The sequence below is a fragment of the Heterodontus francisci genome, chromosome 32 (genome assembly GCF_036365525.1).
Source record: "Heterodontus francisci isolate sHetFra1 chromosome 32, sHetFra1.hap1, whole genome shotgun sequence".
Taxonomy (NCBI): domain Eukaryota; kingdom Metazoa; phylum Chordata; class Chondrichthyes; order Heterodontiformes; family Heterodontidae; genus Heterodontus; species Heterodontus francisci.
In genome coordinates this window covers 33,717,535-33,741,288 of record NC_090402.1, presented here as the reverse complement: position 1 = coordinate 33,741,288, position 23,754 = coordinate 33,717,535, and the positions used below count along the sequence as shown (strand labels likewise).

At 39.5% G+C, this 23,754-nt stretch overlaps 1 protein-coding gene across 1 annotated transcript in view; it reads right to left on the bottom strand.

Annotated features, from left to right (window-relative positions):
• Positions 1-23,754, bottom strand: part of cacna1ba (calcium channel, voltage-dependent, N type, alpha 1B subunit, a) — a 621,742-nt gene that overhangs the window by 13,607 nt on the left and 584,381 nt on the right. The window contains exons 42-47 of the mRNA XM_068012672.1: positions 12,619-12,726; positions 10,128-10,237; positions 7,308-7,438; positions 4,383-4,515; positions 3,491-3,598; positions 1,603-1,635 (exon numbers count right to left, since the gene is read on the bottom strand). Coding sequence (XP_067868773.1) covers positions 1,603-1,635; positions 3,491-3,598; positions 4,383-4,515; positions 7,308-7,438; positions 10,128-10,237; positions 12,619-12,726 — 623 coding nt within the window. The remainder of the gene's footprint in view (positions 1-1,602; positions 1,636-3,490; positions 3,599-4,382; positions 4,516-7,307; positions 7,439-10,127; positions 10,238-12,618; positions 12,727-23,754) is intronic.

Here is a 23,754-nt window from a genome sequence, read left to right as displayed (position 1 = left end):
TCATTGGCCAGAGTTTTACGCCACCCCCCCCACAAAGAGCAGGAAGGTGGTGGGGGAGGGGACGTAAAATGGAGCAGTAGGCTAGGGGGCCCCTCCCGACCCACTCCCGCCTCCACTTTACACAGGGCAGTGGTGGTGAAAAACGGCCCGCTCTCCCCCGGCCACTCAAGGCCCTTAAAGTGGTGACTTAACGGCCTCCGCCCACCGCCATGGGGAGTTTACCTGTGGCCGGTCGGGTGGCCTAGGCTGGAGAAAAGCTGTCTGACAAACGCAGGCGACCCTCTGACAGCTTGGGGGGGGACCCTCATGATTGGGAACCCTGTGCCCGACGGAGGGCCGACCCCGCTGCCCCAACCAACCCCAAGACGCCCCCCCATTCCCCCCAATTGACCACCCTTGCCTGGCCGGGGCCCAACCGATCACCCCCAGCGAGGCACCAAAACGTACCTTCGTTCTCTAGGCTGCTCAACATCTTCTTTGTGAAGCTGGGCTGCAGTCCCAGCAGTGACCACCGCTCCCAGTGGCGCTGCTGGGACTAAGAGCTGTTGGGCCACTGATTGACCGGCAGCTCTATTAGGTGCGAGTTCCTTTCTCAAGTAGGTGGACGTCCCGCCTCAGAACAATTAAAGGCCAGGGAACCGCAAAATCCCTAGGCCAGGTAGAAGCAGATTCTCCACCGACTTTTCAGTGGGTGGACGGCCATAGTTTAGCTAACATAAATAGTTATCAATAAGAACGATTGAGGCTCTGACTAAACTGACCCATTGTAAACGAGGCCATGATTTTTATACATAATGTTCATTTTGCAACTCGTGTAAACTAGCCAATTTTTATAATCAACACATTTCTTGATAGCACATTTTTCATTGCCCTGTTCCACCACATTTTCATATTTGGTTACTGATATGGTTATAATGCATTCATGAACATATCGCTCATGAACGCATCCTGGAAAGCCCAAATAACCTATAAGTTGCTAAGTTAAGATGGACCGAGAAAGCATATAAATATTACATCGAAGAATACGCAGAAATGATACAAAATTAAAATATTCTTATACAAATGTTAAAGATCAAGCACTCTCATAATTCACTCCCTACCCAAATGTATTCAAGCTGAACTTTTGCACAAGTAACGAGGGTGAGATTTTTCCATTATGGGTACAATTCATTGTGGGTAGAATCTAGAGTGTGTTCTCAAGTACTGTGAACACTGAATGTAATAGGTGTTACAAATTAGTGATCATTTTTGATTTCATGCACATAAATTAGGATTTGTAGCCATAACCTACAATCTTGTTAATAAATACAATCAATGGAGGACAAGCGTGGTAGCAGTTCTCTTTAAGATGTAGCAAGTTCCAGTGGCACAATCACAGGCTTCCTAAAATCAACCCATATTTCAGAAGGAGGAGCTTCCACCAGTACTTGAAGCTACAAATGCAGCTACAGGACTGGACCATACTCCAAACTGAAATGTCGTCCAGCATTCTCAATGTCACAGATGCAAGTGGGGCTTCATTCAAGCGAACATATAGGAAAATGCATAAAGATCAAATGACTGAAGTAACAAAATAATGTGGACATAATATGAGTTACATACTGCAAGGACACTCCCAGGTGATCGAGATGTTTTCTTCAGCAAAGGGTCGAGTAAGATGACACAGTGAAGCAGCCCACAGCACAACATTTTGCAGACAATAGGGTGGGATGAGGTTAGGGACAGTTGGAAGGTGTTGGGAGGAAACAGTAAAAGCAAAGCAAACCAAAACACCAGATATATTTATAGAGGCAAAACAGATAAAGCCAGAATGTCAGACATCACAAAGAGTAGATACAGGGAAAGTTACAGTGGTAATGGAGAAAGGTCGATAGGTGGAAAAAAAGAGAATAGACAAGTGAATTAAATAAATAGTGGGGTTGAGAAATGATGGGAAGGATTGATGAGTCAAATGGGGTGGGAAAAACAAAGAACAAAAAATTGTGAAATGTTACTGCAATTGAGCTCAAAATAACAAGTAATTGCAAGTCTGTTTTTGGTTACATCAAATAATCTTTACCAAACTAGATGAGGGAAGAAACAACAGATACTGTGATTTACCAAAAAAAACCACTTGAATCAGCATGAATGTTATCCAAGGTATTATTAAACAATGGTATTACTTTGAGACTGGAATGAATACGAGTTAAAAACTTAATTGCAATGGATAGTTATTGAAAAAAGGAACAAAGCCTGAAAATACACCAGTTATTTAAGAAAGCATAAACATTGATCTCTGATGAATACAATGGACCAGAGTATGGGTTCATGACAAACAGAAGAATGATGTGATTTTTTTTATCTTTTGGAGGAGGCTTATACTTTGTGCTTTGCAGAGATTAAATGAAGATTTGTGAATGATTTTGGTTTTCTTTGGCTTCATTTCTACTGTCTGATTACCTCTAATTTCAGATTTCAGTTCAACTTCACACTTGTCAAGTTAACTTGCATAAACACTCAATGCTATGTTTTAAGGTGGTTTTCAGCAAATTAAATATAGCCACCTAAATGAGAGTTCTTTATTAAACTGATAGTAAATCATTTCCTAAATTGTAAATATTTCCAGTGGATTAGCTCTGTTATTATATTATAAAAAGAACTGTATTATTCAAATTTACCTCAAAATTATATAACGATAATATGGAAGTAGAAGTAACAATAAAGGCTAAACTAATTTTTTTGTAAAGGTGTCCAACAACTAATTGTAAAAACTAGAAGTCTGAATAATAAATGACACTGAGCACTGTGAATAAGTTTTTTTTATTTGTTTCATGGGATGTGGGCATTGCTGGCAAGGTCAGCATTTGTTGCCCATCCCTAATTGTCCTTAAGAAGGTGGTGGTGAGTCACCTTCTTGAACCACTGCAGTCCATCTAGCACTGGTACACCCACAGTGCTGTAAGGGAGGGAGTTCCAGGATTTCAACCCAGCGACAGTGAAGGAATGGTGATATATTTCCAAGTCAGGATGGTGTGCAGCTTGGAGGGGAACTTGGAGGTGGTGCCATTCCCACATGTCTGCTGCCCTTGACCTTGAGGTGGAAGAAGTCACGGGTTTGGAAGGAGTTGTTGCAGTGCATCTTGAAGATTGTACACACTGCTGCCACTGTGCATCGGTGATTGAGAGAGTGAATGTTGAAGGTGGTGGATGGGGTATTGTACATAAATCGAACGTGGACTATTTAGTAGTCCTTGCCCTCAGGCAATATAATCTTAGTGGGACTTCACAGCATTCATAGCTTTTGCTTTGGATAGTCCCAGTCTTTCTCTTGTATATTTAATGTTTCCTCTTTTCATGGTTCTCCCCCATAGGCTTGCCTCAATCACATGGCATTTTGTGACTACCCTGTCTCTGCTCAACATCCCTCCAAGTAGGGATTTGTGTAGGCTCCAAGCACATTGACACGATTTGAAACCTTAATATTCACTTCCATTTTTTGCAAATTACTTACCTGGGTTTCTGCAGTCAGTCGAGGCATAGATGCTGCACGTCCGTGGCTCTCCAGGCCTGGCTGATCAGCCTGATTCAAATCATACCCTATCTCTCTCATCTCCACAGCCTGTGCAAGAGCAATAGGATATCAGCTCTTTCCCATTTCATTCAATTCAATTCATTACAACGTCACTGTCCCACCCTCGGAAAGATCGCTTTTCGACGGGGAGGCGACGGGCCCCGCCGTTGCCCCCTCCCCTCCTTGTCGCGATAATCCGTGCCCCCCCCCCCAACCTCCGATCCCACCTCATGAGGTCACACAAAGTCCAGCCCTGTATGTTTATTTGTTTATACCATGCAGGCTGGAAAATTGAGGCGGCTGTGTCTTGTGGAAGCTCCCGGTTGTATAAAGTAATGTTTTAATATTAATTTTCTGTCGTAGGGGTTCCCCAGCATTCAATCTGGTGCCATTTTAAGGATTTTAAGTGCCCATTCAGCATGGGAATTGTGGAATTCAGACATGCAGACATGTCTATGTGAAAGGACCCAGAATCTAAGTTTTGGAGCCACATGTTTGAAAGGAAGTCTTTTTGGGGGGCTGTGGGGCAGGGTTGGGGGGAGTGTAAAATCATGGTCAATGGATGTTTTCCAAAGACAAAACTTGTGGCCCTCATTTCCATGGTGCAGCATCTTGATACAGCAAAAACCAGAGACCATCTTCAATCCCCAGTACTTAACAATGCAAGGCACTTCCACATTAGCTTAACAAAACATCTCATATTATTCTTCCAGTTGCCTGTGTCACATTAACAAGATGCACTTTGTGGAATAAAATATAACAGCAAGCAAATGTGAGCTTTGGTTATGATTCCAACCACAATTATCTGGTACGTTAAATATTAAATTCATACCTGAGGGCTGCTTTGGGTAACTGGAGTATCTTCTGCCTGACTACGTTCAGGTATTCGCACTTTAGCCTCATTAAATGCCTCCTGGGCCCGCAACCAGGGTGAGGATTCTTTTAGTCCACTGCCTTGGTACAAACTAAATGAAAGTAAAAGTAATCGCGATAGTACAGCCCACTCTGTTAAACAGCACGCTCTCTGTTATACCTTGACTGGGAACTAATCTCCAGGCATTTTTGTGATACAAATGCATTATAGGGACACACACTATCATGTACAATTCTCAGACATTCAAAATATTCAGCTCTGATGGAGTGTAATGTAATGAGGATAAAGTATGTCTATCAAAAAAATGTAATTGTCACAATCAGATGGAGGAACTATGTTAATAACCACCCATTTAAAATCAGAATGGAAAAACCAGCAGTAGTTCTGGCTGTGAAAGGGTGTTCGATATTTGAATGCCACATTCAAATTCAAATGCACAGTGATACTGCAACAAAAATATATAGCAGTTAACTAAATAATGTCCTCAACATTGTTTAAAGAGACCTGTCATCATTTTTACTGCAATATCATGGTGCACGTGGAATGCAGTGAATCATTTCCACATGATTAATGACATTGAGTCATGTTTGGTAAAAGGACTAATATTTTGACTTGAAGACACAGATCTCTTTAATATCACTGAGGCCATTCAACTAATGTCCTCCGACAAATGTCAAATTTAAAAAATTGAGCATCAAATTAGATTAATGTGAAAGTACTTGGCATCCAATGTGAAAGGAGCTAAAAGTCAAAAAATGTTACTCCTAAAAGAATGATTAATACTGCTGGGCAATGTCAACTGGACACATCGGCCTGGATTTTAGCCTGGAGGTGAGTTCCGTGCAGGGGTGACATTGTGAGGTCAGGAGACTCGGAAGAATGGATTTCCCGAATATCCTGCAGTTTTTAACTGCAGGGCTCTTATAATTTTTGTTTCTGTTGGGTTCCTGTCTACAGCAGTCTGATTAACATGCTGGAGATCTTTTGGGCTGGAAGCCTGCTTCACAAGGCCTAAGCCTACAAGAGCAGATAAGCATATTGGGAGAGTGAAGGATATCGTGAGGGCCAGGGAGGCAGGGAAAGCTCTGATGCTAGTCACAAGGAAGCAGACAGATCGGTTGGGAGGGAGGAGTTGGAGGTTTATTCGGTAGCCTGTTGGGTATGGAGGAAATTCTTTTGCTCCTCCTGGCCCACAAGCAGTGCTGTAAAGGCACTTATAGATTCAGCCATTTCAGCTGCTGGTTTTCCCAAGGCCTGGAAAACACAGCAGAAATAGGTTAAAATAGAAGACTGTTAAAATGAAGGAAGGCAGCCTAAATACAACATTTAAATGACAAACCCCCTTCAAGTGAGCGGATCAGAAGCCTGCCCCTCATCCCACCTCCATTGAAACTGGAAAGCACATCAGATTCCTGTTTCAAATATTTTGCATTTTAACTTCTGGCACGACCACAACCCACCAGTTTTTGGGAGTTAAGGTTTAGCTCATTTATTCTGGCTGTGTTGGTGGGAGAGCACCCCCAGTCCTAATGAAATGATTATTACAATTAAACACAGGTTGCTATTATTTTCACGGCCCTCTGCCAATGTTTTCAACACCAGTTAAAGTAAAACGATAATAGAGATGTGAGGAAAACAACACTTGGACATGTTGTATACCATTTGCTCCAAATGTTGGCTGCTGCCAACTCACAGAACAAAAGTACCTATTCCTCTCCTTCAATTGCATGTCAAAAATAAAGCAACTGCAATAGAGAAGAGGCTCTCAATCCTGATTGTCACAGAAAACCCAAAGGGCATTATTCAAAATGTTGCAATTTAAAACTTGTATCTGATCATTGTTTCGGTACAATATTAAAGGTTGTATAGGTAAATATATGTGTTGCTTGTGTTAAAAAGCTCAATTTACACATGATACAAAATTCATGAATTATGTGTTTGATATTGGCACTTACAAGTACAACAATACATCTCTATTGTTTCAATATGCTCCAGTACTTCCACTGAATTAGAATATGGTGCCACAGTCAGTCATTACTTAATAACTCACTTCACAGAGGAGATCTAAAGAGACACCTACATAATATCTATCAACAGGGCATCACACAATACATTGATGTACCAACACAATGTACCACTGAAGTGGCAGACAAGGATTTGGGTTGATGCTTCACAACTTGAGTTGGTCTCAGATATGCAGGATGAGAGGGCAGAGAATTGAAGAGTACCTCAATTCAGTTTGCTTATGCACATTTTGTAGAAACCAATTACAGAATACCATTGATAGGATCATCTTTCTCCCTTCATTGCAAGGGGAATTTGTGTGGTGTGGTAATTCAGAGGAAGAGAGAAAACAAAATATAAGTAAAAACAGTTCACTTTCACCTTAGAATGCATTTTTACCTTGCATGATACATTAACATACAACCATGACATTTAAATTTTTTGATAATGTAGGATGAAAACTGACTAAAGTAATGATTGATTTCTGTTAAGTTTCATGTATGTAAATTGCAACTTGACAAACAACTGTTCTGTGAAGGAAAATCTACACATAAGTAGCTGCGAGCTACAGCGATGCAATAATAGCCCTGCAGCCAGCGCAACAACAGCTCCTATATAATCGGTCTCTCACTGATCATAGGAATATCAATAATTTCCAGAACAAGTAAAAAGCCATTTGACCCAACATGGGCAACTCTTATTGGTTAATCTCTCTACCTCCATCTCACCATACCCCTCAATTCCCCCAAAATATCCAACATTCTCTTGAATCCATGTATGCCTGGCCTTCCCTTGTAATTTATTCCATATGCCTAATAGCCTTGTGTTGAGCAAGTCTGAGATGCATCAAGACATTGAACAGAAATCTCAAATACTTACGCATTGCCACCATTGTTGAGTGCATTCTTGCTCATCGGGTGAGAGACAGACTTTGTGTTGTTATGTGAGGGGGGCTCTTCTTGCGTGGGTGTCAAAGCTCCCACCATGCGCTGAAAGAACGATGTTCGAGTCTGTGTGAAATATAATACAGTGCAGGTCTGGAATGAAAGGGACTTAGGGATGCAAACCAAAAAAGAAATGTACAAGCAAAATCAAAGGCAAAAATTTGTGCAGACTGATTGGTTGGTAGACCCCACTGCTGGATAATGGCAATTGCATGGAAACATACATGGCCATACAATGATGTATTGTAAATGCCATGCAGTATTAACCCTCCTTTAAGCCCTTCAATCTCACATACAGAAAGAAGGATGGCAATTGGTAATTTACAGAAAAATTGCACCACAGACTGATATCAGATTACATAGCAGACAATGGCTGTCATGAGATGGACTATTTTTTAAAGGAATCAGTGCTTGACAATCCCCTGTGCTCAATTTTGTGGCTTTCATATAAAAAGTTTGAAGGAAAAAAAATAATTTAAGAGCAAGCTTTTGCTCATTTCAGGCAAACATTTGTCTTTGTTATGCAGCATGGAGTAACACAGGCTTGATGATAGGTATAGCAGCCATGCGACACAGTACTCAATATCAGGCCTCAGTTTAATAGTGGAGACTATTGGTAGTCAGGAGAGAGATGTCTGGGAGAAAGCAGTTCAAAAGATGAGGAAAAGTGCGGAGGGCAGCAGAGGCCTGGGACAGGCTGGAGAGAGAAATGGGGGGATGGTAAATTGAAGGTGGAGGGACAAAGACTGCAGACAGCACAAAATGGCATACAAAGAAAATGGAGAGAATGTGATACCAGCGTGAAAGAGAAGAACATAAAATGGCTGAGGGGGTAATGTACTCATGCTTACATTGAAGCAATGGGCTATTGTTGGCAGGGCAATGACAATAGCTCTAATGGAGAAATAGACAATTACAAATTGACACCACATTGCAGTTAAACCACTTATGCTACTACCATTGCGAGTACAAACAGCATTCACATGGGTACTTTGGGCCTCATCATATTCGCTCACTAAACAGACATCAGCCAGCCCTTCCAGTGGGGAGATGACCCACCCAGCAGCCAACTCTGTACAACCGAAGCAATGGTCAGCACTGGGCAAATCTGCAACTGTACAAATGAGGGGCCAGCCATTGTACTGATTGGATGGCAAATAGTAAAATGGATTTACAGATTTTTCTAAACCTAACTAATTGCAGTTTTATTTTATATCTCTTATATTGATAAATGAGGAAATATGAAATGACCATATATTTTAACATAGGGAGAGAAATAAATAAGCGTACTCTACAGTTCTTGTGATAAGGGCCAAAATCTCTAGCAATTTCATGGAAGGGAGATTTGTTTCCCCCAGCGGTCTAATGGTTGCAATGGGCCTTTTGCTTTCTGTTAGTCTGACAAGGGAAATGTGGTTCTTCACCTTTGGTAACAGCACATTTTCAGGCCCCCACAGTTCAGCAGACCACTTTCCCCAACAGAAAAAGTGCACAAGCATGCCTAATTTCAGAAAATAATATCTGATTATTGTCTTTTCTCCACCTCTACCCCTGGCAGAGTCCTTGGAGTTGGTTTTCCATTTGCTCTATAGGCAATAGAATGGTAACTGGCAGGGGGAGCCAAAAATGAGTGGAAACAAATACAACATGGAAAACTGAAGAAAAAATATTTCATGGTAAATACTGGATGGACATTATATCTAAAAACAGGAGCAGCCTCCTGACTCCCCACTGTCGTTAAGTATTCTTCTAAAACACACATTTTTGAGTTGTTCAAAGTTTATCTCAAAATAAGGGAAGGCAATTTTCTTTTACTTTAGGAGCCACATAAGAAAAGAACATTTGGAGTGAGAAAAGCTATTTGGTTCAACAAATGCACTCCATCCAAAATACATGTATCTTGTACTTCCCCCACCCCTGCCACTTGCTGATCCCCTCGCTTCAGAAACAAGGTGGCTGAGTCATTTGAACTTCATCACCTGAGAGGCAACCTGGCAGTATGGAATGACTGCTTGTTGTACAACCTGCCTGATTTTCAATGCACTGATTTCACTGGGATGAAAGTCAGGCGGGTTTTACAATGAGTGGGCAATCCACTCCACCAAGTTACTGCTCGAACCATGAAGATGTGAATTACCCCCAATAGGTTCCCTTCTCTCATGAATAAAAAAACAAAAGCTGTCCTTATATCAGAGTATCACAGATGCACACACATAAACATATATACAGTCACACACATAGTCGACCTGTATGTTTGTTACAGATTTCTTCTTGAAAAGGATTTGAAGCAGGCCTGTTGTACTGCTGCAGTAATCAATGCAGAGTGGTCAAAAATGGTACAGTTTGAGTAGTTAAGACATTATAAAAAAAAACTACAATAAGTGCAGAAGCTGAACATTAATGAGAATAGCATGGTGCCCAACCAAATTTACATATAACTGGTGGAGTTCATTGCTGAAGTAGTTGGGATGGAATAAATAACACCAGATCCATCTGCATGGGGCTAAAGTAGTGATCTCATTGAACAGCTGCTGGAGTGAGCAATTAACAAATATTGAAAAGCCCATACAGTGAGAGAGAGAAGTTACATAGCCAGTATGTAACCAAATATAGCCAATATTTTTGAAATATGTCAAGTTGTATTTTATATTTAAAGACTGTAAAAAGATATTTAGGGAAATAACTCTATTATGTAAATGTAGAAACAGCAGGGCAATAATCATATGCTGGTTCATGGCTCATTCTTTCTAGTTACCTGTGACAAGCTGCCAGGCTGCTGTTGCTGCATTCTTTTACTTTTGTTCTGCTTGTAGTAATCAAAAATCATCAGAGCTGCATAGACTTTCCCCACCGTCAACTCTGTAGCTGCAGAAAGAAACAAAAGTGTGAGAGCGATCCCCACTCTTGCAGCATTGCCCTTTCAATTCAACGAATCACAGTAGAGTGTCCTTCTTAATTGGGACTAATTAAGGAGAGAACTTCATGGGGCATTTTCTTTTATATTGAGCCACCCAATCCAAACATTGAGGACAAGGTGTATAGATTTAAAAAATGAAAATGAAGCACAGTGAACAGTTGCGTTAACTGTAAAATACCCTATTAAAGAGTGAGGAAGACTCCAAGTGGTCTGACATAATAGTTAGTGGATGGATTTCTGTGAAGAGTTTCTTGTCAGTATGCTTGCTCTGACATTTCTAATAACTCTTCCAGATGCTCAAAAATCAAGCCAATGTTGCTGACTCCAGATCTAAAAATGGATGCATCAGATACACATTGAAGTTTTTCTAAAATTCATAAAATGATTTTATTAGCTTATTTAATTTTGTTTGTAGAACACAAGTTCAAAATAAAGAAGATAAGCTTAAAGCTAATGTCATGAGTTTTTTTTTGTTACACAAAAAGTAATCAGTACATGGAACTGGTTTCTGGGTAGGACAGCGGAGACGAAAACTTGTTAGAAACCAACTGGATACTGTGAATAAGGGACAACAGCTTATTTCTGAATGAATGAGTTAAGGTGGGCCAATTGACCTCTTTTATCTGTATTATCTTGTGAACTAGCATATTTAAAACATAGTACTTCCATTTATATAGCGACACATCAGATTGAAACGTCTGTGAGTGCATTACGCAATGAATTACTTCCTTGAAGGGCACTGAGTTACGTAATAAAATGAAGAAGCCATTCTATCCTAGTACTTAATAAACAGCATAGGATAAACAACCAAGTCACCTATTTTTTTGGTGCAGTTGGTGAGGAAATCTTAACAGAATTCCAGGAGAGCTTTCAGCTCTTCAACTAACATTACCTGAACTACTGGAATAGTAGATGGGAGCTCAGTTAATTATTGCAGATGGAACCTCCAATAATGTAGCACGCCCTCAGTATGGAAAACACTGTAGATTATGCACTTAACATCTAATTAACATATGTTGAGGTAGTTTTTTTAATCAAGGCTGCACTTCAACACAAGGAGACTGGTTGCATGGTAACCAGGAAAGGTATCAAATTGGACTGATGCCATCCATAATTATTTTTGTCCTGCAATTTAGTATAACACAGATCAATGATTCAAGCAAAGCTTTCCTTACACCTGAGACCGAGGTTTTTCAGATGGGTGAGCTGCTGGAAGCCAGGCTGCAAAACATCACCAGCTGAGCCAGAATTGTGGACTCAAAAATGTTTGTGTAGCTAATTCAATTTGGATCTAAATGGTCCATAATAGCTTAATGTCAGAGATAGAATGCTGTGCTTTTTACTAGCTCTTTCCAGTACAAATTAACATGTCAACACTAGTGATTCCAGGAAAGATTGGGCACAGATCTTCTTCTATACACATACATACAAAGTAGTCCAGCAAGACCTTAAACCAATTTTCTTATTTTCTCTCTGGAAGACGTTGACTTTTGTTGTGGTAAAATTCCACAGGCACTGGGCAAGCTCCAGAAGCCTTCACCCGTGAGTCTTGCAAGCAATGGTCAACAATAATAGGAACTTCTCAGCTGAAACTGATCCTGTGCTTACTCAACATCCACAGGAATAAGGTATCCAGTAAGGCCAGTGAATGGCAATAAGGAACAGTAACCCTGGCCCAACAGCAATGAAGCCTATTACAGGTCCTCAACTCCTGCCCAGGCTGAGATCAGCTTACATAGTCCAGACCAAGGATTGGTCCTTCTTGGTCCAAGTGGTGTAGTTAAGTACTGGGCAGTGTCTTTAGCAACCAACTCATCAGGGCACGGATCAGTCGCTAGTTTAAGAGACTCTTTTTAAATGATGGGAAATACTCCAGTTTTATCAAGTCCCATTGCAAATCATAAAAACAATCAGCAACACCATTTACAGTATTGCACCATTCCATTTAACTTCTTAATTACCAATTTCCTTGTTTGCATTCTCTTTTTAGGTGTATCAGATGCTTGTAAGTTGTTTTAGCGACCTGTTTTTAAAGTTCAAAATGTGTACTGCCACAATATAAATAAATCTTATATATACAAACACTTGCTTTATATAAAAGTTACAACATGAGCCCAAGTTCCCAGTAATAAAATATCAGATCAGCTTCCGAATTAAGTGGAAGCTAGGTACTTCATCTCATTTATTTGGGTTTAGCTGATAATATTAATATACTTTTGCATTTTTTGAGGTGGAACACAGTAATATACAAACTGAAATCATAAAAATATTGACCAATAAGCACAACTGATGCCATTTTATATCCTCTGAACTTGGGAAGAGTACTCACGTCTATGTGGAGGCACCAGTATATCCAGAATCTTCTGCGATAGGTTTGGCCAAACAGCAGTTATTTCCTTCCGAAGCTCCGCATCACATTGCTGCTGGTGTGCACCTCCTATGAGAGGAGACAAGCACAGTCAGAGTCTGCTCCTGCACTAGCGTACATAGAAATTATTGTTCTGTACCCATTCTGATCTACATCCAGGCAAATGGCAGCTGTATTTGTGTTCACCATCCATATGTGCATGGCTAACTGGAAAGGCCTGAGCCCTTGGCGTTAACACAGTGAAGCAACATGTTGTGCCAACATTTTTGTCCCTTCATTACATATTTAGCCCGACAGTGCATTAAGAAAACAATTGTTCAAACACGTAGATCAATAGGCGATAAGTTGTGGCTCTTATATGGGATAGAAGCAAAATTAGGTGAGATAAATAGATAGCCACTGGAATCAAAAAGGACTTCTTTGCAATTTAAGAAGGTCCACGATAAGAGTAAACACAAAGGAGGGAAAATACAGGCAAATGATGAAAGAGAGCTGGAAGATAGTGAAAGAGCATGCGTGCCTCATTAGGGTTGAAGTATAACTATAGTCTACTCCCTGCAAATCGTTAGCAGGGACAGTCTTCTCCCTCTAAAAACTCAACGTGAAAATAACTCATGACAGGACCAAGTCGAAACATATAGAAACAAAAATTGCTGGAAAATACTCAGCAGGGCTGGCAGCATCTGTGGAGAGAGAAGCAAAGTTAACATTTCAGGTCACTGACCTAAAAACGTTAACTTTGCTTCTCTCTCCACAGATGCTGCCAGACCTACTGAGTATTTTCCAGCACTTTTTGTTTTTATTTCAGATTTCCAGCATCTGCAGTATTTTGCCTTTATCTAAATATATTACCACATTCCAGCTATCATATCTGTTATTATTACAAGATAGTTAAAGTCTAGGAGCATTTACAAAATATCGAAAGCGCCATTTGATTATTGATTTGTCTTACAGAAGTTCTTTTGCATTTATTAATTCAACTTCTGGATTAAAAAAGATCTTGTGGTGCTGAAAAGAACACAAATGAGGAAGGCATAGTTCTAACACCAAAGGTTTGGCAAGTGGACTGCAGCTACTTAAACAGACCTTTTACACTGTACTTCCCTCTGAAGCTGTCAGAAAACAGCCAAGCCTCTAGATATGAACTGAAAGGAACAAAATCAATTTACTAGATTATTGCAAACTTGATTTAATTCCATTTTAATGTTATCATTTTGCCCATTTAATTCCCCAGACAACTCACCATTCAATCATGAACACTACCTTCAACAATCATGAACTAGAATGCACTCCCTGAAAGGGTGGTGGAGGCAGACTCAGTAGTAACTTTCAAAAGGGAATTGGATATATACTTGAAAGGGATAATTTTGCAGGACTATAAAGAAACATCCGAGGGGTGGGACCAATTAAAGAGCTGGCACAGACATGATAGGCAGAATGGCCTCCTTCTGTTCTGTATGACTCCATCATACTCAATTTCTTTAATCTCATGTCAGTGCAGATAAAATTTGTAAGATGAAACTTAGCAAAACGTAACAAAAACTCTTAACAGATTAAACGAACAGCCTTATAATGTTGCAAAGAATAGAGTAAGCCTGAGGAATGGGAGTGTTTTAAAAACCAACAAAGGGTGACCAAAAAGTTGATAAAAAGGGAAAACAATGGAATGAGAGTAAACGAGCCAGGAATATAAAAACAGATTGTAAAAACTTTTACAAGTAAATAAGAAGGAGAATAGCTAAAATGAACGTTGGTGCCTTAGAGACAGAGACAGGAGAAATTATCATGGCAAACTAGGAAATCAGAGAGATGTTGAACAAATATTTTGTCTGAATCACAGTAGAAGACACAAATTACATACCAAAAGAGAGTAACCAGGGCTAATTAGAATGAGGAACTTAAGGTAATTAATATCAGCAGAAAAGAAGTATTGGAGGAACTTAAGGGACTAAAAGGTGACAAATCCCCAGCTCCTGATGGCCTACATCCTAGGTTTCTAAAAGAGATAACTGCAGAGATAGTGGATGCGCTGGTTATGATTTTCCAAATTTTGCTCGATTCTAGAACGGTTCCATAAGATTGAAATTAGTAAATGTAACACTGCTACTCAAGAAAGAAAGGAGAAAGAAAATGGGGAATTACAGGCCAGTTGCCTGACATCAGTCATAGGGAAATACTGGAATCTATTGTTAAGGAGGTCTTAACAATGCACTTAGAAAATCATAGTATGTTCAAAGACAAGATGGTTTTTACGAAAGGGAAATTGTGTTTGACAAGGAGATATTTGAGAATATAACTAGTAAGGTTGATAAAGGAGAACCAGTTGATGTAGTAGACGTGCATTTCCAAAAGGCATTCAGTAAGATGCCACACAATAGGTAAATACACAAGATAAATGCGCATGGAGTTGGGGGTAATATATTAGCATGGATACAGGATAGGTTAGCAGACAGGAAGCAGAGAGTAGGGATAAATGGGACATTCTCAAGTTGGCAGGCTGTAACTAGTGGAGTGCCACAAGGGTCAGTGCTAGGGCCTCAGCTAGTTACAATCTACATTAATGACTTTGACGAAGAATACGTGGCTGAAGAGGTGGTGTGAGGGGGAGGGTTTTAGATTCCTGGGGCATTGGGACTGGTTCTGGGGGAGGTGGGACTAATACAAACTGGATGGGTTACACCTGGGCAGGACCGGGACTGATGTCCGAGGGGGAGTATTTGCTAGAGTGGTTGGGGAGGGTTTAAACTAAAATGGCAGGGGGAGGGGAACCTTTACAAGGAGTCAGAGGAGGGGGGGGATCAAAGACAAGAACAAAAGACAGTAAAGGGAATAAGAAAAGTGATAGGCAGAGAAATCAAGGGTCAGAATCAAATAGGGCCACAGTGAAAAATAATGGGAAGGGGACAAGTAATGTCAAAAAGACAAGCCTTAAGGCTTTGTGCCTTAACACGCAGAGCATTCGCAATAAAGTGGATGAATTAATCGCGCAAATAGATGTAAACGGGTATGATATAGTCGCGATTACGGAGACATGGTTGCAAGGTGACCAGGGATGGGAAATGAACATCCAGGGATATTCAGTATTTAGGAAGGACAGACAAAAAGCAAAAGGCGGTGGAGTTGCATTGCTGGTTAAAGAGGAAATTAACGCAATAGTGAGGAAAGATATTAGTTCTGATGATGTGGAATCTGTATGGGTAGAGCTGAGAAACACTAACGGGCAAAAAATATTAGTGGGGGTTGTATATAGACCCTCAAGCTGTAGTGGTGATGTTGGGAATAGCATAAAACAGGAAATTAGAGATGCATGCGATAAAGGAACATCTGTAATTATGTGTGACTTTATTCTGCATATAGATTGGGCAAATCAAATTAGTCACAATGCCGTAGAGCAGGAATTTTTGGAGTGTATACGGGATGGTTTTCTGGACCAATACATTGAGGAACCAACTAGAGAACAGGCCATCCTAGACTGGGAATTGTGTAATGAGAGAGGAATAATTGACAATCTAGTGGTGCGAGACCCCTTGGGGACGAGCGACCACAATATGATAGAATTCTTCATCAAGATGGAGAGTGATGTAGTTGATTCTGAGACAAGGGTCCTGAAACTTAGTAAAGGAAACTACGAAGGTATGAGGCGCGAGTTGGCCATGACGGATTGGGAAACGTTACTTAAAGAGATGACGGTGGATAGGCAATGGCAAACATTTAAAGAGCGCATGGATGAATTGCAACAATTGTTTATCCCTGTCTGGCGCAAAAGTAAAACAGGAAAGGTAGCCAAACCATGGCTTACAAGGGAAATTAGAGATAGCATTAGATCCAGTGAAGAGGCATATAAATTTGCCAGGAAAAACAACAGACCTGAGGATTGGGAGCAGTTTAGAATTCAGCAAAGGAGGATCAAGGGATTGATTAAGAAGGGGAAAATAGTGCACGAGAGCAAGCTTGCGGGGAACATACAAACTGACTGTAAAAAAAAAAGGTATGTAAAGAGAAAAAGATTTGTGAAAACAAATGTAGGTCCCTTACAGTCAGAAACAGGGGAATTTATTATGGAGAATAAAGAAATGGCTGAAATGGAATGTTGGCATTTACTGTAAGGGAGATGGGGTATAAAAGTAGGGAAGTCTTGCAACAAATGTACTGAGCATTGGTGAAACTGCACATAAAGTACTGCATACGGTTTTGGTCTCCTTACTTAAGGAGAGATATACTTACATTGGAAGCAGTTCAGAGAGGTTCACTAGGCTGATTCCTGGGATGAAGGGGTTGTCTTATGAGGAAAGATTGAGCAGGTTGGGCCTATACTCATTGGAGTTTAGAAGAATGAGAGGTGATCTTATTGAAACATATCAGAATCTGAGGGGGCTTGACAGGGTAGATGCTGAGAGGATGTTTCCCCTCATGGGGAAATCTAGAACTAAGGAGCAGAGTTTCAAAATAAGGGGTCTCCCATTTAGAACAGAGATGAGGAGGAATTTCTTCTCTCAAAGGGTCATTAATCTTTGGAATTCCCTTCCCCAGAGAGCAGTGGAGACTGGGTCATTGAATATATTCAAGGCTGAGTTGGCCAGATTTTTGCTCTACAAGGGAGTCAAAGGGTTATGGGGGTGGGGGGGAGGGGAGGGGGTTGTGGGCGGGGGCAGGTAGGAAAGTGGAGTTAAAGCCACAATCAGATCATCCATGATCTTATTAAATGGCAGAGCAGGATCAAGGGGCCAAATGGCTTACTCCTGCTCCTATTTCTCATGTCCTTATGAATTACAGTGTTTCTCAGTGAAGAAGAGTAAGAGAATGTTGTGGACATGAGTGATCCAGACTTTTACAGCAGCACTGAAGCGCAGCTACTAAAATATGTTGATTTTTCCTTGTAAATTTTAATAACAGCTTCTTGAAATATCATTTACAATGGGCTTATGATAACCTATTTACATCTCTAACAAACACTATACAGCATGAGGTGGTACAATGAAGTCACTGATTTCGGCTATGTGATGTCACCATTTTGACTCAATAGTTAATCAACTCACATGCAGGGTACTCAAGAATGACTGTCAGAAATATATACATATATATTTTTAAAAAGGCAGTTCTATAAAGGTCAATCTATAGTGTAATAGGTTCCAGGCTTTATCTGTAGAAATCCAATGTGGATTACATCACCTATCAGAAGAAGCATAATGTCACTACAGTTCTGTTCCAGTCTGAAAAACGTTGACTAACTGGTTGACAAGTTGCACAGCCAAGGAAAACAGATGTCTATTAGCATCTCATGTCACTGAGTATTTACAGGAAGTGGGAAAGATGCCCAGACTGAGCAGTGACTGTACTGGTTAACAAAAGGGGGCCTTGAATCAATTGGGATCAAACACAGAAGATGTGTTCTAGAAAAGATAATGCAAATTGTAATGGTGATGGAATCAAAAATAAACCATTCTTCTTGTATGGTATGAGAGTCTTACTGCTGTCGGCTATAATCCATTAAAAGAGGAAATGGATCCTTCATCTCCAGGGTAGCATGCCATATTCATGTACCGAAGACCTTGATTTCACTGATATTATTATGGACAGCCATGTCTACAAAAACACTGACAAAGTCACTCATTCCTATTTGTGAGGACAGGCATTCAGATTGAATTGACTTGGATTTGGATCGTGTTAAATTCATGTAAATCAAATGTGAGTTGCACAAATGCAATATGGACAACTAATGGCTGGAAATTCTTTAAATGTCACTGAAGGAAGATGATGCATTCATCTGCAAATCACAAGCAAAGCACAGCTGCAATACCAAATGGACTGGTCAGGTAAATGAAAGACTCAGAATCATAAACATTAACAAAACCAAAAGAGGCACCTAAGAAAAAGATTCTGATCCATGTCCGAGCATGAGGGTATGCTATTGTAATGAAAGTTTGGTGTACAGGTACCATATCTGATGAATCAGTTTAACACTAGTGTTATGACCAGGTGAGAAAAGGTGTCTAAGGGTCTCTTTCAGCCTTCACCTGATCTTACTGTAACAGGATTTAATTTTTAAACATATTGTGTTTTGGGCTCCACCTTGGTGAATTCTTATTCACCGCTTTCCAATTATAAGGCAAAGAAATGCGCACAAACGGGTTTTCTTAGGTTTAAAGAAGAAAAGTGAAATTTATTAAAACTTAAACTCGAATTCGGTTAATGCCTACGGATACATGCCGCATCTCATGCTAGCATGCATATGCGATACGCACATGCAAATACAAACAGAAAAGAGCAGAAGAAAAAAATAAAGTGAAAAAGTTTGAGGCAATCTCTGAAGGGGGTTTGTTACTGAGCTTTGAGCTCGCTGTAAAGTCCTTGATTGTAGGGAGTCTTGCTTTTCATTGGGGCCCAGTATTCTTCTTAAACCTTGTTCACTGTAGGAGACTTTTCTCTCTTGGGGTTCATGTGTCTTCAATGGGTCTTCAGTTCCTTGAGAAAGAGACGGGAGCAGACAGGAGAGGGGTCTTTTCCAGTCCAGGAGCAAATAGCTTTCTGTCTTCAAACACTGTTTCTCCCATTTAAACTCCCCTAGTTGGCCAGCAGGTGATCACATGACTGACTGGTTTGGCCAGGTCTCATCTGTGAATTGGGAACATCTTAGCAGTCAACCTGGAATGCAAACTCCTCCACCCTCAACGTCTGGTAATCAAAAGTCCATTGTGGAGTGAATGGGTCAGGGCATGGTCTTTTGTCCCTTTTAAGCACTGTCTGTAAATATGCAAATGTTTTTCCAGTCAAGGGTCTGGTGCTTTTTTTAAAAAAAGTTTCTTTCTTTACTCCAGTAACAGTTTAAAAATCAATGTTCATGTGGCAAAATTAATGTGCCTCATTCTTGGCAGGTGGGGCATCTGCATGACACTAGAGACAGAATTAGTAAAGATAGAAGGAAGCTTCTTTGCATTTGAATAACTAAATTTCTTTAAGAAGTATTACTGACCAGAAGATAATCAGATTATATCAATTTTCATTGTACATGGTGATTGCATTTATTGTTGTGAAATAGCTTGTAAAAAGTACTCAATAGTTGAAGTGCCAATGCGGAGACTTGAGCACATAATTTAGGCTGACACCTGCCTGCCATCTAAGGTGGATGTAAAAGTTCCCATGGCACTTGTCAAAGAGCAGCAGGGGCGTTCTGTCAGTTGCTTAGCCAATATTTATCCCTCAACCAACATTGCTAAAAGAGATTATCTGGTCATTTATCTGATCGCTCCTTGGATAACCTTGCTGTGTGCAGATTGGCTGCTGTGTTTCCCTACTTTGCAACAGTGACAATGTCATACAAATGCATCATACATTGTACCATTTATAACACCAACATTAATGTCTCAGCTGCAGTAATAATTTCTACCCAAACACTACTAGCTTTACTGAAACTTGAAGGTTCCTCAACAATGTTTTGCTGACACAATGACATCTAAACAGTGGAGTGAAGGAGTATTCTAGAGTGCCTGGATAGGCATCAATACTGTTGAGTGACAAAATGCATTGACAACAGATGACTAGGCAGTATACGGTTAAATAGGAGGATGGATTGGAAGCACAGGACTAGAGACTAATATGGCAGCTTCAGGTGTAAAAGCCTCACTAAATCAGATAAATAGCATGAATTAGAAAAACCCCCAATTAATATGACCATTAATAAGTTCTGAGTTTTAAAACAATCAATTTAAAATGAAATTTGAGGACAAGTCCTTTACAAAGAATTATTACAGGTATTGCGGAAATGCAGAAAGGCAAAACTCAAATGTAGTTAACTCTTTACGGGGAAATATACACAAATTCTTTTCTATAACATTTCTGTAACTGAATATTCTAAAACTGACTTTTGTTAATTCTGAGGACCATAAAATAGTCCTTGATTTAGTATTTTCATGGAATAAATGTAGTTACCTGGATCTTCAATCACTTCTGAACTCGTAACGTTTGAAAAGTGAGAAATGACATTTGCCTGTTTGAGGAAATGCCATACTCGTCAATTCTCTTCAACAAGATTCAGTTTAATACTTTTGGAAAGAAATTTATCTTGGATAGTGGCACAAGATGTGCACTACTGATCAGCTGCATGTTATACGCAACGCCTGGTATTTAATTCCATTCAGTACAATGGAACTGAACATCACGCGCTGCATGGAACAAGTAGCTGATCTGATATTGCCCATTTAGTGCCACTGCCCAAAATGGATTTTGACTCCTGTTCTGTTGTTGGAGAGTTTTAACACACCCTTCACACTGACCTCATGCACGTGTGATGTTAAGTAGATTACATTGATATTCTAACCCTTAACAAAAATATTGTCGACATATCTCAGAAAGTTGTGCATGTGTACAGTCAGAATTCTTCCCTGTTGCACACTCAATTCTATTCACTAGTTACCATTATTTACATTAGTATATCAATGGCAAGCAGCCATGTAATTTCTCAATGACAGATTTTTAAAAAATGTTTAGTTAATGCTTTTTAAAATGTGTCAACATATTGCTCAATATTTATGTCAAAATGGGAATTAAACCTCCGCTTGACATGGCATGTTATATTAATTCCATCATCATTTGTTGACACTATACTATGACTTCATGTTAGTTAGGTCATAAACTCCAGTAATGCCCCTTCAGGTGCAATTTAAGTACATGATTAAAAATGTCATGCTTGCCCCATATTAAAAGAAATTCCATGATCATTTATGCTGAGAGAGTGAATGCAGTATAAAGTAAGATACTTTGCAAATTAAGTGATTTAAGAATATTTCAAATTGCCTCCTGTAACTTTAAAATTATATACATAAAACTTATGTTTGTCTGTTCTTATATTCTATTTGTTTTACTCGTGACATTTTGTTCTCTTTGGGGCTCACCAGACAACAGAAGTTGGTGTTGAATGGTCCATAGATTTTTCTGGTTTGTGTCTAATCAGCTTCCACTTAAACAGAAAGCTTTTAAGAGTACTTTAGAGGGCTGATTTTATCATTCTTTGGGATATAATGTGGCCGGGCCATGTTGAGTCTGTGTGCAGCCATCAGTTTTTCAATCTTCACTCGACTGCAGCAGATGCCAATGTTTGCTCCATCTATAGATGATAAACAAGGCTTGCTCCCCTCCTGCATCAACACCAGATAAGTAATGGCCATTTCCACCCCACCCATTTGATCTGTATCATCAAATTTGAAATATTTTGCTTGGCTCTTTTATTTGACTGTCAGTGTGCAACCAAGTGTACTTTCATCGATTTCACAGACAGACGTCTTTCTCTGGTTTCTCGCTGGTCAGCAATTCTCAGAATGTCAACTTGAAAATGAAGGAAATTCAAGTCTTATGTTTTAACCTCTGACAACAGCAATCCCCTCCCCCAAGCCCCCAACATCAAAAAAATTTTAATAAAAGGAAAGTACTGCAGATGCTGGAAATCTGAACTACAAACAGAAAGTGCTGGAAATACTCAGCAGGTCAGGCAGTGGAGAGAGAAATGGAGTTAACGTTTCGGTCAGTGACCCATCTTCAGAATAGTTCTGATGAACAGTCACAGACCTGAAACATTAACTCTGCTTCTCAAAAAAGGTTTGATGGATATTATCAGGGCTAGTGGAAGAAAAGGAAAGAAATTTCCTATTAAAAAGCTTCCCTTGCAATTTGATGATTTGATGTAAAATACAATTTGGATTTCCAAAGAAGAAAACAGAGCCCTTTATTCTCTGGTAAGATCTAGCACGCTGTCAGAAACTTACAAATCTGGAAAAAAGTGCTAATAAATTTGTATTGTTTTCAGACATTTAATGATCTGATATTTCAATAATTTCTATTGATCAAATACCATCAACACTTGCTAATTGTTATATCATTTTATTGGCTTATTACTGACTGAGACAGCAGCAAACATTTTTTTAAAATTTTGAAACCTCTGTTTTCACAAGTAATAAGACATATGAAGGAGCACAATACTAGATGAGAGTTCTCTTGTACAAGTGTTTGCAATCTTTTCTGTTCTGTGCACTCATACTCAAAGTGCATGCCTTGCTCAAATTCGTACTCAACAGCCAGTGAAATGATGGGTCAATTAATTATTTTTCATTTTTAAAAGGAGTAAAGTGGACAATCTGCATCTAAAGAACCTCATGTATAATAAAAATATAGTTTCTTTTGAAATTGATTTGAAATATGACAAATCTCCCTATGCCAGAACTGTACTCACTCTGTATAGTGTACTGCATATTTGTAAAACAGGGAGATAAAATATGTTTATTTTCTTCCCTCCCATTGACCATTTCCTGGCCGAGATGGTGGCTGGACAACCTATCTGACATCAGCTGCTGGGACTGTACAACTGCTCAATTCAGACACGGTCTCAACACTTTCTCATGTGGCTGAATTGAGGAACTTTTAGAAAATTTCCCGATGTGAATCTTATAACTCTTCCATTCTGTATCATTCTTTTTTTAATTGTAAGCAATGCCTCCTGAGTTAGAAAAAACATGTCACAATTGATCATTTCAGAGTCCTGAGCTTTTTTTCCCCATATTCACTAATTTTAGTGAAAATACATATAGTCTACCTATGTTAATACAAAGTCATTTGTTTGCTCAAAATAAATCATATTATCTAATAATTAGAATTAATAAAAATAAGTAAAACAATACAAGAACTAGTTTGAATTAACCTTATTGACCTTAAAGCAGGAAACAATGTTTTTAACTTTTTTTTGGGGCTAACATTTGCGTTTGGAGAAAAATACACCTCAGGTGAGCGGGGAAACAAGTCAAGGTTGGATGTGTTGTGACCTGCAGATTACAGCAATAGATCCTAACAAAGTTAACATGCAGCTGGTGTCTTACCTTTTGTCAGTTGAAGGGAGTAATTTATAAATATCAGGAAGTTCATGTACTGAGCACTGCTGGGCCATTGTAGATTGAACAAAGGCAGCAAGATCATAGAAGAGCACAGTAACAGGACTTAAATCAATAATTGCAGGCAGTAGCTGGTATTGTAGATGCTTAATTTTATTGCTATATTCAAATGATTCCTTAACTTGGTTTCCACATTGTTTTCCTAACTATATTTTATATTTTTCCC